This window comes from Podarcis raffonei, chromosome 5 (genome assembly GCF_027172205.1).
Source record: "Podarcis raffonei isolate rPodRaf1 chromosome 5, rPodRaf1.pri, whole genome shotgun sequence".
Lineage (NCBI taxonomy): Eukaryota > Metazoa > Chordata > Lepidosauria > Squamata > Lacertidae > Podarcis > Podarcis raffonei.
Genome location: NC_070606.1, coordinates 39,010,538 through 39,026,200, shown reverse-complemented (window position 1 = coordinate 39,026,200; position 15,663 = coordinate 39,010,538). Strand labels below are relative to the sequence as shown.

At 40.0% G+C, this 15,663-nt stretch overlaps 1 protein-coding gene across 6 annotated transcripts in view; it reads left to right on the top strand.

The window, feature by feature from the left end:
- EXOC6 (exocyst complex component 6) overlaps window positions 1-15,663 on the top strand; it is a 97,670-nt gene that overhangs the window by 29,926 nt on the left and 52,081 nt on the right. For 4 of the 6 annotated variants that reach the window (XM_053388734.1, XM_053388735.1, XM_053388738.1 and 1 more), the window contains 11 exons: window positions 14-172; window positions 886-954; window positions 4,854-4,937; window positions 5,043-5,089; window positions 5,767-5,887; window positions 7,407-7,478; window positions 8,103-8,200; window positions 8,778-8,883; window positions 9,915-10,024; window positions 12,182-12,293; window positions 12,680-12,814. In XM_053388734.1, the coding sequence (XP_053244709.1) occupies window positions 14-172; window positions 886-954; window positions 4,854-4,937; window positions 5,043-5,089; window positions 5,767-5,887; window positions 7,407-7,478; window positions 8,103-8,200; window positions 8,778-8,883; window positions 9,915-10,024; window positions 12,182-12,293; window positions 12,680-12,814 (1,113 nt within the window). The remainder of the gene's footprint in view (window positions 1-13; window positions 173-885; window positions 955-4,853; window positions 4,938-5,042; window positions 5,090-5,766; window positions 5,888-7,406; window positions 7,479-8,102; window positions 8,201-8,777; window positions 8,884-9,914; window positions 10,025-12,181; window positions 12,294-12,679; window positions 12,815-15,663) is intronic. The other 2 variants (XM_053388736.1, XM_053388739.1) reach the window with 1 other exon arrangement.

The following is a 15,663-nucleotide window of genomic DNA, read 5'->3' as shown; positions in this document are numbered from 1 at the left end:
TTTGCTATTACAGGCACAGCAGCAGAAAACCTTTAATACTGGTCTCCAGAAGCAAAACAATTTCCGTTATGGGAAGAGTGCATATATAAATAATGATGGCATTCCAGAGCCAAGGAATAAAATTGTTTCAAAACAAAACCTTGAAGAGGAAGAGGAAGAACATGAAGATGAGGTATTTTGATCTCAAATAATTTCCTTTCATTTTACTTGTTCTTATTGTTCAGCCTTTAGGAAACAATCCTGAAATAGGTGGCAGTGAATTTTGGAGTCCTTCAGGGGGCTTGTGGTAACCCATTAGACCATCTAGCTTTCTTTTCATCTTGAACAGCAGTTTTCCACATGAAAAAGCCCTCAGTTTTAAAAAAGCAATTTGCCACATCAAATGGGGTACGGGGAGAAAGCTACTGGTTGAGGAAAGTGGTTTTTGGATTATCATTTTTTACAATACTCACTTGTACAAAGTACTGGCACATCTTTTTTGCTGCCCCGGCAGCCATTTTGTGCTGACAGCCATGACACTTTTATCAATATATGAGAGTCCCAGCACTACATTATTATTTTTTACTAAATAAAGCACAGATTATAACCATTATTTTTATCCCATGAGGAAAGAGTGGAGAAATAAGTGCTCACTGAATATTATTCAGGCAATTGTGATTTGACTTAAATATTTGTAGAAGGGAATCATACTTTTATCAGGCCTTTATCTGTCAAGGGCACCTGTACAACTACCAAAATGGCTGGATAACTGATCATGGCAGAGTCTGCCTCCTATCTAAATGCTGGCATCCTATTTGGCTTACTGTTATTAGTTTCTAATGCCCATTTGATTTATGAATGTCATGCTGTAGCTGAATGTGTTTTGGTTTGGATCCCTTCCTACAGGTTTTGACAGCTCACGATCTGGTAGATTTTTCTCCTGTTTATCGATGCTTGCATATTTACTCAGTTCTGGTACGTATATCATTCTTTTTTTGTGGGGATTTTTTATTTTTACATTCCTCTTATCCTTTTGTCTGTTTTCTCTCTGTGTCTCAAAACTACATGAGTTTTCGTAAGACCATTGCAGCTACCTTAACAGAAATCCACCTGTGTTCTAAAAATAATGTGAGTGTGCTGTTTCTGCCAGACTCTGTTGACATCCTTTAGTTTATATCCATTAATATCTGTAACTGGATATTTATAAGATTGTGTCCAAATATGCACCTTCCATCCAGGGTAGGAATTCATGAGAGATTTCCAGTTTTTGTTATTGGGTGATCAGGAGAGAGAGAACCTGTTTCTTGGTAGCAAAAGAGCTACCATAATTACTATCCCAACAGAGCATCCTTCGTATCAAATTAATTATGGTTCTTGTGTTGTTTTAGATAAGAATATGCTCACTATGTAAGGCAGGCCAAGGCAAACTCGGTTTCCCAGATGTTTTGGGACTACAACTCCCATCATCCCTAGCTAACAGGACCAGTGGTATGGGATGATGGGATTTGTAGTCCCAAAACATCTGGAGGGCCGAGTTTGCCTATTCCTGATGTAGGGTAAAGAGCACACTCCAGCAAATGAGTTAAATATACCTAAATTCAGATGTAATTTCAGTGGGAGAATTAAGCATAAGCTTAAGTCGCTCCCATTGAAAGGTACGGGAGTGAAAAAGTGTGTGTTCTGTTGGATAGTTGCAAGATCTTGCTCATGTAACTGATTTGACAAATATGACTCATATGGCGGCGGGGGGGGGGGGGGACACACCACGAACAACTCGAGTGGCAAAATGGAAACTTTAGAGCTTTCCAAAGATAAAATTGTAACTAGTAGCTTTGATACAGTAAAAATACTGTACTACTGTTGCTGATTAGGCATCACAAGCCTTTTCACTGGTTGGAAACTAGTTTTTGTGTGCTTTGTTTCTTGAATAGTCATGGTGATGGGGAGCAATGGTCAGGACTGGGACCATGGCAGGGGAAGGGATTTAACCCTTTCCCCCCTGCTGTGGAACTGATCTGGACCACCCACCCCCACAGCTGCTATTTACTTTGAAAACTGGAAATGCTCCCACTAGGTAAATACTGTGCTGTACTTGCAATTATGCTACAGTAGTTGTTTCAGAATTACATGTTGCTCTTGGCTGAAGTTGAAAACTCACATGGCATGGTAAGTACTTACATACGTAGGTGTCCGTTCACTGAATCAATTTTTAGAGTAATAGAAAGTACTGTATAGTTCTCTTGATCTGATAATGTAAACCACCAGCTTAGTTTACAGATCTTGTATTTTTAAATAATCTTTCAGCTTTGCACTTTGAGAAAGCCATCTGAGTGTAGTGGGTATTTCCATGTCTGCAATTTCTTATTACGCTACCCAATATATCTTTCTGCTTTGAATTTACTAATTAATGGAAACCTAAATAAGTAAGCTAAGCTAACCGCAAGAGTAGTAAAGCTGAACTTGAGCAGTTTAAGAGGGTTTTTTTGTTTTGTTTTTTAAATTCTGCTTACATGCAAATTACATTAATTTCAGTATATACAGATGAGTCAATTTTTGTTGTGGTTTTTAAGTAGACAGATGGTTCTTTCTGAATGAATCATCATGATAAAAAAGATCTACATAGATTTCCCCCCCCTACATTATGAAGAGCTCTGAGAGTCAGGGGACCATATTTTTCCCATTTCATAGAAAATAAAAACCAATGAAGTATAGAGGGTGGCCATTAAATATGTGCCACAAATAGATGTTTATTTTAAATATTAAATGAAGTCTTAGCGATGTTAATCAAGGAGAGTGAAAAGCACACCAGAAAAAGGTTTGTTCTCATTTTACTCAAACTGATATTCCACACCACATAACTATACTACTGAACATACTGAAACTATTAAGGAAGATAATGCCCTTAACAGCAATACCTACTCTATTTACGGTAGCCCCAATCTGTGTGACATCTTTAAATCTGGGCACGCTATGATGTTTCCAAACCTGAATATAACTATCTAATTAAAATTTAGCACGATGTAAGGGAGAAATAGCTGGATTCTTTTTTCTTTCCTTTCTCTCTATCCTCCTCCCACCCCCACCCCACCCCCGGTCCCACACTTTCAAAACTGCACTTATGCATGATCTGGATAGATTTCTTGAGTGCTGAATTTCTAAAGTACTTTGCAAGAATATGGCTTTGGTGCTAGATGCAGGTGGATGAGAACACAACTCTGCTCAATTTATATACCAAAGGGTACCCATTTCCTTTTTCATAGCAAAATATAATCAACTCTAACCATGTTGCAGAATAGTAGTAAATCATATTTGTTGTTTAGTCGTTTAGTCGTGTCCGACTCTTCGTGACCCCATGGACCAGAGCACGCCAGGCACTTCTGTCCTCCACTGCCTCCCGCAGTTTGATCAAACTCATGCTGGTAGCTTCAAGAACACCATCCAACCATCTCATCCTCTGTCGTCCCCTTCTCCTTGTGCCCTCCATCTTTCCCAACATCAGGGTCTTTTCCAGGGAGTCTTCTCTTCTCATGAGGTGGCCAAAGTATTGGAGCCTCAGCTTCAGGATCTGTCCTTCCAGTGAGCACTCAGGGTTGATTTCCTTAAGAATGGAGAGGTTTGATCTTCTTGCAGTCCATGGGACTCACAAGAGTCTCCTCCAGCACCATAATTCAAAAGCATCAATTCTTCGGCGATCAGCCTTCTTTATGGTCCAGCTCTCACTTCCATATACGGACCTTTGTTGGCAAGGTGATGTCTCTGCTTTTTAAGATGTTGTCTAGGTTTGCCATCGCCTTTCTCCCAAGGAGCAGGCGTCTTTTAATTTCGTGACTGCTGTCACCATCTGCAGTGATCATGGAGCCCAAGAAAGTAAAATCTCTTACTGCCTCCATTTCTTCCCCTTCTATTTGCCAGGAGGTGATGGGACCAGTGGCCATGATCTTCGTTTTTTTGATGTTGAGCTTCAGACCATATTTTACGCTCTCCTCTTTCACCCTCAATAAAAGGTTCTTTAATTCCTCCTCACTTTCTGCCATCAAGGTTGTGTCATCTGCATATCTGAAAATCATATATATATATATATATATATATATATATATATTCATATATATATATATATATATTCATATATATATGAAAATCATATATGGAAACTTTAAACTTCAAACATCATAAATGGGTTTCTTTAATGCTGTAAGAGCTAGCCTTGATTTCTTATTACCTGTAGAAAAACAGTCAGTACTTTTGGCCGACCTTTCAACATAGTAACACCACCACCACCATTTTACATTTTCAACTAAATTTAAGATTCTTGGTAAAGCATCCTTCAATAAAGTTGATACCCTTCCAAGCCCAAGACATCAGGAATAATTGTCAGCTTTTCATGTTGTTTTAAATTTCATCAATTGGTGGTGGAAACCTAACAGTGAACAAATCCTTGAGAGGCAAGATATTCCTCCCATGGCTATTGAAATGACACAAATCAGCATTGTAAGTTTTCTCATAAAGGATGCAAATTGGAAAAGAAAATGTTCTTTTTGTTCTAAGTAAGGAGTTGTTGAATGTCAACTTGCTGTTCAATAGTATTGTCAAAATGAGTTTGTTGAACTAAATGTGAAATTAGGGGTCAGGAATAGGTTCTATCTAGTAGGCTGGATCCTGAACTCCATCACCCCTAGTGGACCACTTTGACATTTGGGCGGGTCCACACTCCTGTCAGTCACCTGATGTTACAAATGAATGTCTCAAATGAAGTGCTTTTGGGTGTGTTTAGAATATTGCCATTCCAGAAACGTAACATACATTTTTGTCTGTGTACTTTCACAAGATTATTTTTTTTAAAAAAGATGTATGTATATATTTATTTTCCCCTTTAGGGCGATGCAGAGACATTTGAAAATTACTATAGAAAACAAAGAAGGAAACAAGCAAGACTAGTGTTGCAGCCACAGTCAAACATGGTACTTAATTTTCCTTTTAATGGAGAATGGTCTGTTTTAAAATATTTAAGATATCAGATAACTTAAACTGTTTATATTAATATATATTGTGTTCTTTTCTTAAAGCATGAAACAGTGGAAGGTTACAGAAGATACTTCAGTCAGATTGTAGGGTGAGTTCCAAAACATGGATGTATGTTGCTCTCCTCCTTTATAGGCCTTTCTTTGTGTTGGCTTTTGACTCTTCAGCTTGTTCAGTGTTGATTTGCAGCAATGCTAACTGCATTTTTGCCTAACCTGTTAACTGCTGCCTGCTTCAGATGTTGCCAGATGCCTGGGAGGCAGTGTGGGGGGGGGGGGGGAGAGCAAATAACTCATGCTCAACCTCCATCCCAAAATAGCTTAAGCTTGCTTGAAAGCAAATCTTGTGCTTACTCTCGGAATGGGGTTTCCAGTGCACCCCCGCCCCCTTCTCTTTTCCCTGGCCCCACAGAGAATTGTCACTCTCATCAGTGTATGTGTACCGTAAACTCATTGACTGTCTGTTCGGATAGGAGAAATTGGTTCTGTCCCACAACCTTGCCCCCACTGCTGGGGTCACAAATTAGCTTTATGACTGCTATTGCAACTCAGTTACTAGTTTCAAGGCAAATGACAAAGGGTGGCTTTCACCCTCAAGCTGGTTTGTGTAATCCTGTTAAACACCCTCTAGCAGCAAACCCCATAAAAATTGGTAACACTGGTTTAAACCTGAGAGAAAGAGCAAGAAACAAACAAGAAGCGGGTTGTTGTTTGGTTATTTATGATTTTAACAGCGATTATTCCTCTTAACTATTTTCTATGTGTTCAGTTTTTTTGTAGTAGAAGACCACATTTTACACGTAACCCAAGGATTGATAACGAGAGCTTACACTGATGAACTTTGGAACATGGCGCTTTCAAAGATTATTGCGGTCCTTAGAACTCATTCGGTAAGTGAGAAGGTGTTGCGAAGATGCCCTTTAGGTTTATTTACTTAAAGAACTTCTGAGTGTGTTTAAAGGAAGGATAATGTCAAAGTAAGGGGGTGGGGAATCCAGGTCCATTATTGGGAGGGTGTTGTGGGTTTTTTTGTAATTAAAAATTGCTCAGATTGGGGGGAGAGCCTGCCAAGCTTTTGTTTGTCCCACCAGTCTCAGGCTGTGAGCCACAGCCCTGGGCTATCTGCATAATCCTTTGCTGATTTACAACTCCCTGGGTCTTCCAAACTGTGGCCTTAGTCCGGCAGTTTAGAATATGCAGAGTTAATCTGCTGTTATTATTGCAATCCGTCCTAATTAGTTTCAACTGACCTCTTCATTAGATCAGATTGAATTAGTTTAGTGCTGAAAGCAGCACCAGGAAATAGTTCCTAATTATCATTCCAAAACCCCTGTTTCCAAAATAAACTTCACCAGCGGAACCCTTAGAGCTGCCCTCTTTTTTTTTGGTACTTCTGTTGCAACATAGACACAATGCCTTGGATCTCTTTCCAGCTACTTGAAACTGGAACAGTGTTGTTAATTTAATATCTGTTTTATTTGGCTGAGGGATAATTAATCACTATAGAATGTGTGTCATTTAATGCAAAGTTATTTTTGCTCAATTTGCCCAGCTGAATACCTGCATGAGAAAGAGTGGAATAGCTTCAGTTGCTTAGGAGCATTCAAATTGGGGAAACTGCCCTATAATATGAGTCAAGCCATTGGTCCATCTAGTTCAGTATTGTTTACACTGACTGGCAGCAGCTGTCCAGGGTTTCAGATTTGGGTCTCTCTCAGCCTTACCTGGCGATGCCAGAGATTGAATCTGGGACATTCTGCATGCAAAGCAGATTCTCTAACCGTTGCTGACAGAATGGGACTGTGGCAACCTGTGTGGTGTCCGTTGTGATTAAAAAATAATATTCACACCACCTCACAAAAATAGTAGTAATAGAATTCATTTATTACCCACTCTTCATCCAAAGATCCCAGGGCACAAAACAACAATTTAAAACACAACATTGTTATTTCAAAAACAAATCCATCAATATAAGGACATTCCAATAATAATAATAATAATAATAATAATAATAATAATAATAATAATTTATTTATTTATTATTTCCCCAGCCACTCTGAACGGCTCCCAACAGAATATTAAAAGCACAATAAACGTCAAACATTAAAAACTTCCCTAAACATAGCTGCCTTCAGTTGCCTTCTGAAAGTCAGGTGGTTGTTTATTTCCTTGATATCTGATGGGAGGGCGTTCTAGAGGGTGGGTGCCACTACCGAGAAGGCCCTTTGCCTTCATTCATTCATGCCATTTTGTTGCATGACTGTTTTGTAGATGGATCATTTTGAATAGTTAGAATTATAGACTCATAGAATTGTAGGGTTGAAAAGGACCGCAAGGATCATCTACTTCAAGCCTTCCATTGGTTAAAATTCGATTTTTGAAACACAGTATGTGGTTTTTACCTTTCAGTCCTATTGCACTGATCCTGATCTTGTTTTGGAGCTGAAGAATCTGATTGTCGTGTTTGCTGACACCTTGCAGGTTGGTGGTAAAATACTTTGCTGTAAGCATTTCATTGGGTGTCCATTTGCAGTGCTTCTGTTGGCCAACTCAATTCAATTCAATGTCTAAAGAGTAGGCCAAGGAAATGTATTATTTAAGGACATATATATACCAAGGAAGGGACGCGGGTGGCGCTGTGGGTTAAACCACAGAGCCTAGGACTTGCTGATCAGAAGGTCAGCGGTTCGAATCCCCGTGATGGGGTGAGCTCCTGTTGCTCGGTCCCTGCTCCTGCCAACCTAGCAGTTCGAAAGCACGTCAAAGTGCAAGTAGATAAATAGGTATCGCTCCAGCGGGAAGGTAAACGGTGTTTCCGTGCACTGCTCTGGTTTGCCAGAAGCGGCTTCGTCATGCTGGCCACATGACCCGGAAGCTGTACGCCGGCTCCCTCGGCCAATAAAGCGAGATGAGCGCCGCAACCCCAGAGTCGGTCACGACTGGACCTAATGGTCAGGGGTCCCTTTACCTTTATATACCAAGGATGCCTTTATGTATTGATTGCAGGCATCAACTCTTAAAATTTTGCAGTATCATATTCTCACTTATACTCACTTGCAGCGATAGCATCCTTTAAAATACTGTTTTTAAACACTGTTTTCCTAGGGCTACGGGTTTCCTGTGAACAGGCTCTTTGATCTTTTATTTGAAATAAGGGACCAGTACAATGAAACGCTGCTTAAAAAATGGGCTGTATTGTTCAGGTTAGTATCACAGAATATGAAGATCCTGTTTCAAAGTAATGTTAACCAGTTTTGGTTGTTCTTTCGATGGCTATATAGTTGCATATATCCAGCCAGGGGATTTCACTTAAAGATAAAAATTCTAGCTCTTTATAATTATTGTCAAAGTTACAATTGAAAGTGTGTCTGAAATGTGTGAAAGATGGAGCAGGACTACAGTGTCCTACATAGTCTTTGTTTATCTCCATGGCTAACAGAAGCTGTCTAAATTACACAAAATAAACAAATACCTGAAGTCCCACGGGTTTCTATTTCCTACCCTTGGACACTCTGCCTAACAGGCAATCACTTTTAAATAGTGTTGCCTCTGCTTCTATGTATTCCTTCCCACCAGCGGTTCACAGCTGCTCCTGTCCCCAGACTTTGAGCGCTAGCAATTAGATGGTTCAGGAGCAGTCTGTGACGCCAGAGCTCAGCACATGCTTAGCTCTCAGCGTTGAAAGCTGTAGAAGTGCTTCACTTTGGCTAGATTGTGCCCATATACGTTTGCCGTGTGCTTTAGTATTTATGTTTCTAATATGCTCATTTGATTGCACAGGGATATTTTTGAAGCAGATAATTGCAGCCCAATTCCCGTCTCCAATGAAGAAGAGTACAAAATTGTCATTAGCAAATTTCCCTTTCAAGATCCGGAACTTGATAAGGTAAGAAAACACACACTGTGCAAAAGCACCTGGGGAGGCATTCTGATGATCCTCCAAATCAAGTGTACTCCCTCTTTCCTCTTTTCCATGTGCACATAGAAGAGGAGGCTTCTTCCAGTTAGTGGCAAACCATTGTAATTTTGTCTGAATGTGGCAAACTGGTTTGCTCAAATCCTAGTTTGCCTGCAAGCTAGGATCAATTTTCAATATGTGTCTGGTGTATATGCACAATTTTGTTTTTGAAGTGTATGTATTTCCACCCTGGGACTTTGGGGTGAAGTATACCTACTTAAAATAAATAATAAGTAAATATTATTGTCTCAATGCAGATGTAACAATTAATTAGAGATTAAGGCGAGGACAATGGGATTGTCCTCTCAGCTCATCTTCTTTTGTGTGTAGATTTCCTCTTACTACCCAATCCTCTTTTTCAGTCCTTAGGTGTTCTGGGCATTAATCCACTAAGACAGCAGTACACACTTGTAGAATCCTGTAAATGGAGAGATAACCTGATGAATTAGTGTGTTTTTTTGTTTTGTTTTAAAAAAGCAAAACTTAACATACTTATAGCCTCCCTCGCCTTTTAAAATTCAATTTATACAGCTTGGAATGTATGGCCGTATTTGTGGTCCCAACTAGGAGAGATCTGAATACTGTAGCATATTTTTATATGATGAATTGTGTTGTCAGTCTCTTGCGGCTTTGCCCATCAGAAATTAGGAATGGCATGCCTCTCCCTATGCAGAGAGGCAGGGAAACTCTTATGACTATAGAGATATCACAGCCAAATACAGCTTAGCACAGGGACCCCCAACCTTTGGCCCTCCAGATGTTTTGGACTACAATTCCCATCATCCCTGTCCACTGGTTAGCTAGGGATCATGGGAGTTGTAGGCCAAAACATCTGGAGGGCCACAGGTTGGGGATGCCTGGCTTAGCATATGATATTAAGGTCCTTTTCTCCAACCTGCTTAGCTTTAGTCACTTTGAAATGCAGCGTAACGTGGCACATATGTGTTTTGTTTCCGCAGCAGGGTTTTCCAAAGAAACTTCCAATGTCTCAGTCAGTGCCTCAGATTTATATCCAGGTCAAAGAATTCATTTATGCAAGCCTTAAATTTTCAGAGTCACTTCATCGCAGGTAAGCATTTACAAAAGCTGTGTGTGTGTGTGTGTGTGTGTGTGTGTGTGTGTGTAAAAGACATGTAGGACCTATATATATACAAAAAGAAAGGGTTGGAACTCAGAACACAAGGTGTGCTATCTAAAGGTCCCAGATTCAATTGTATCCCAGGTAGGTAAAGGTAAGGCTCCTCTCCGAAACCCCTGGGAGCTGCTGTCAGTCAGCTTAGGCAATGCTGAGCTAGATGGAGCAATTGTGAATATGGTAAGATGCAGTACAACAATGCATGTATGTAGATGGCTGCATTACCAGATAAGGAATCTGCAAGTTGCATCAAAATCAAACAGCTGGCAGTCTCCTTGCAACTAGGGAGCATGTGGGGTCATTGCTGGTGTTGCAGTCTGGTTATGAACATATAGAGGTGCTGAAATGTATTAACTAGTATCCGATCAGGTAGCTGTACACAGAACTCCTGTTTCTGACTTTATACTTATTTTGGCTATGCTCTTCAGAAAAAAAGGCAAATACAAAGTATACATTCAAAGCTATGTAATTAACAGGAAATGAAAATATTATCTTAAAGGAGTTCAAAATAAAACATTCTGAAGGAGGTCAACTACAGAATGCACGTTTAAAGCATTTAATGCAACTACAGAATGCACATTTAATGCTGCCAAGTTAACAAAAAAAATATCTTGAACATTTCAAAAGAAAACATTACTAAATGAAGTCAAATATAAAATCTACATTTAGAGCAGCACAATTATCGAAAGAACAAAGGATTGTCATAATTATGTTGTTTTGAATGTATATTTTACTTCCTTCTGTAATGTTTTCTTCTGGATTGTTTGGTGTTTTAATGTAGGTTGTAAGCCGCTTTGATATTTCGTTCCATAACTATTTAAAGTGGTATAAAATTTAAATGAAAAATAAAAATAAGTATAGAACATATCTGTTGCTGTTGCTGCCAATCCCGCTAGTAGTGGTTGACGGCAGGGAGGTGGCTGCAGAAGCCAGACTTGATGACCTGGCCATGAAACAGCCAGGATGGACTATGATATGGAAATATGGCTAGCACCCAAATCCTCATGGGATTTTCTGGAATTTGCTCTGTGGGCCATCTCACTGCCATCCCAACATGGACTATAGGGAAAGTTTTTATGGGCCTGGGAATAGAGCCCTCCACTGTTAGTGAAGTGATAGACAGATTGAAACTTTAATGTTGGCTGGTCCCAAGGAAAACAGAGCGGCAGGTCAGTGTGAACCGGGAAGTAAAATCCTTTCCACATCAGTAGCAAAGTGAGTTTTGTGAAACCCATAGCATCGTATTCAACCATGTCAGTTCCAAAGTGACTAAGAAATGCCACAACGTACTCTCTTCTCTTATGGTAACCCTGAGTAATATACCATACCATGTTGGTTAAAAGCTGACCTACTTGGGGCACAAAATGAGTCAGCCTCCACCTGGAAAAGCAGGGCTCTGAAGGGCAGAAGATCATCTAAGGCTATTCATAGAGACAGATACAATTTGGGAAAGTTGGGGCAAACCTGAGTAGCTTCTGTATGTCTCCTTATTAGGGACCACCTTTATTCTCTCTCCCCCCTCCCCCATCCGTCAGCTTTACATTTTACTTCAAGAACCATTCAAAATAGTAAGACATTCAGGTTCTAATAGATGGGAGAAATTCATTACAGAAATTCATTACAAAAAAAGGCTTCCATTTAAGCCAGTCTGAAAAATACTGCTTGGTTCTAACTGGATAAAATGTGCAGTTCCCTTTTGCGTTCAGAAATCTGGAAGCTATTTCCAGTTTGTCATCAAGCTTTGTGCACTGTTGACAACTGTAAATTGCTCTCCCTTCACACATACTGAACTAATAAATAAGACTTCTGGGTCCTCATCTCTAACCAGGAACTTTTAAACTATGCAGATGATTACTCTTTCCCAATTATGCTATAAACATAGTTCAAGTTTTACATAAATGCATATCTTAAAAGTTTGTTAAACTTTTAACAAAGCAGTTGCTTGACTGATGGCCTGTCCTCTATTGGAGCTGAACAGATTTCTACTTAGTTATCCGGGAAAGGAGAAAAAAGGCTGCACAATTTAAATTTAAAGTTTCATCAGTGGTTTAATTATTTGTTTTCAAAGCATCTTAAATTTTTGCATTTCAGTTCAACAGAGATAGATGATATGCTTAGAAAATCGACAAATTTGCTGCTGACTCGAACTTTAAGCAGTTGTTTACAGAACCTCATAAAAAAGCCTCACATAGGTTTGACGGAGGTAAGTTTTGAAATGCATGCTTCAGTGTTCTGGGTGCTCTTGTGCGTAGTTCTCTGATTCTTCAGACTTTCCCTAAGAGCCATGCATGTCCTCAGCTAGAAGCTCCTGAAAGGGAACATGCCCACCAGTATAACTATTCTTTGCTTGCACTCTGCAGTTACAAAGGGGAGTTTGGGGCACATTCAATCTAGAACCCTCTCTTGGGTTCACCCAGGATAATGGCAGCACTTAACAAGCATCAGTCAGTATTGCTAATAAGCATTCTGAATAATCTACTTTAAATGAGTTGTGTCTCTTCTGCTATAGTCGATTCAAGTTCAGTTGTGTATTGCAAATGTATTTTATCAGAATTTGTCCCTTTTCTGTGTTTTCTGTTGTTGTTAAAGCTGGTGCAAATTATCATAAACACAACGCATTTGGAACAAGCATGTAAATACCTTGAGGACTTTATAACCAACATTACAAATATTTCACAAGAAACTCTCCATACTGCAAGACTCTATGGTCTATCAACGTTTAAGGTATGCAAAGAGTTACCATCTTTTGGTTAACATTTTTAAATACACAGGTCCTAACCAGGGAAGACAATTATTCTTTTCTGGGTATAGCTTGGTTTAGTTCTCTGTTTTGGGAGGCAGGTTATGAATGTAACAGCCAGGAATGTGTAACTCCACCAAAAATATTATGCAACACTACTGTGGCTTTAGTTCATTATTATTGTGGGGCAGATGTCATTGTTTTTCGATGGTTGTCTTAATTTAAATTGGGATAATCTCATTAAAGTTAATCCATGATGAACTGTGTGCCATATAGGTCTTGATGGGGTCGTATTGGGAAGGAGGCAAAACTGGAACATGTTTGTGCCCAATATTGTCAAAGCTACACCTACAGATTTCTCAAACTTGATCATACATGTTGGTAGTTATCTCAGACTGTTTTTAATTAGCAAAAGCATGCCATTGTTTCCCAAGGAAGCACATGTGAAAGAATGTTTTAATCAGGTTGCCTGGCTAGAATTATTGCACTGGCATCACATGCCTTCCATACATCATAGTGGTCCCTGATCACCCTCTGATTTGCCCTCTGCTCTGGAAGTTTGAAAGCCACAAACAAACTTCTTCTGCCATTAGGACTTGGAATAAGAAGCAGTTTCTCATTCTCATTCTCATTCTAATTCTATGCTAAGGTTACCAGATTTTTTTCAATGAATCTGGGGACACTTTTCAACTTCGGTAGAAATGATAGGATTTTGTCAGGGCACTGATTTGTAAATCCGGGGACTGTCCCCAGGAAACGGGGACGTCTGATATCCTTATTGTATGCACAATGATTAGCATCGAGTTTTACTCAGAGCAAATCTACCATATTGGCCTGAATATAAGCTGCACCCGAATATAAGCCACCCCTTTAAAATTGGAGGGGGGGAGAGAAAAAATACTTGAATATCAGCTGCTCTCTTCCTCGCTGATCCTGGCTGCATACTGGGGGGGGGAGGGGGGAGTCGCGTTGCGTTGCGTTGCCGGCGGCCTTTCCCCTTCCTCGCTCTCTCCCTTCCTGGCCTTGGGGGAGAGGACGGGTTACTACGCATGGGGCGGGTGCCGCTTTGCCCCGCTCCTGGCGCTGTTTGCCCTGCGCTCCTGGCTGCATACTGTAAGGTCGCGAATATAAGCCGCACTTTAACTTTTCATGGTCGGAATTTTGGGGAAAAGTGAGGCTTATATTCAGGCCAATAAAATATGTGGACTGGTAATGTAAAGCGTAGCATAGGTTCAAAGTTGATTTATTTAGTCCTATAAATTTGTTGCATTTTGTAAAATAAGTGACGAACACACAAAAACAGGCATTGGTTGGTTCCATGACAGCTATATCTTCCATTTCAAATAATTGCCTTATTGTGTATACACGCAAATGCAACAGGATTTCACAGACCAACAAACTAAACAGGATTATTCCTACTGAGGCTAGTTCTGTCTTCGGTACTTTTAATTTTGTAACTAAATCTTAAAATAAACCTATCAAATTCCAATGTTAATCTCTGTTGTCAAGGTTAACGGAGGACATAAGAAGGATAAAGGCAAGCTCAAAGGAATTAATACCATGCTCCTGAATTTTCAGCCTTGGGAACACTTAATTTGAGGAGTTGCACTATTATGAATTTTATAACCAGGGCAAATGGCAAAGATGACATTTTCCATGGGTGCATTATCTTCCTACAGGATTTGCTGCATTGTAGCTTTGATCCCATGGGTTGGTTCTGTTGAAATATGGAACCACATTTTATGAACTTCCAAACAGAATCTTATTTTCATATATATAGCAGAATCATAGAACTGCAGAGTTGGAAGGGACTTCAAGGACCATCTAGTCCAACCCCCTGCAACTAGATCATCATACATGTCAGACAGCCATCCAGCCTTTGCTTAGCAGGGCACTGGAGAAATCATCAGAATCCTACTGATTGCTGTATCTGCATAATACGAATATTTATTATAACTGTTTCTTACTGGGAATCTGCCATGCATAAAAATAGTGGCTGTCTCTGTAGCTATGTGTCTCAAACACCCCCCAAATAGAAAAGGATACACATGGCAAACTTCCTTTGGGCCATCAGGGAATCCAGCAGCACAGGACTCAACATTGCTAGACCTGGGCCCGGAATTAGAGTGGTGGCAGGTGGGGGGCAGAATTGGTAAAATTGTGCCTGCCGAAAGGAAGCAGGCACTGCCTTCTTCTCTTCAGATGATGCAAGGAGCTGTCAGGCGAGACTGCTTTCAAGAAGCTAATGGACTCTTATTTTCTATGATCGTTGAGAAAAGTTTTGTTCATGGATGGAGGGGTTACCCCTTTGCCGCTGCAAAGATCTCAGAGCTATTCTTCCCTCCCATGGATCCTGGTTTTTTGGGTTTGATGCAGAGAGAAGGTAGACGAAAGAGAAGAGAGTCTTTGGCTCTCCCTTCCCATCCTCCTGACAGTCATCAGTTTTCACTCTTTTGCTCAGACAAATTCATTATGGTTTCCCATGTGCCATGTTTAATGTTGACATTAGGACTAGGAAGCCCAACAGGTCATAGGAACAGGGCACATATTACTGCAGCACTGGTGGGCAGTAATGAAAATTTACCAACAAGAAAGATGCATTAGTGGGCGTTAGGTATAAAAAGGTTGACTACCACGGTCTAGAAGTTGGTTAAGTGGAACTCTGGAACCCAAAGACAGTTTTAGTGAAAGTTTTAATGGATATTCCATGTGAAACCAGTTGTAGCAACAGCTGTTTTTTGTTCCTGTGTCAGATAAAAATGTCTGTCGCCCTCGTTATTATGTTCTGTGAGAGTTCACAGTTTGCTGCCTATGTGTATGCTGCATCTTGTGT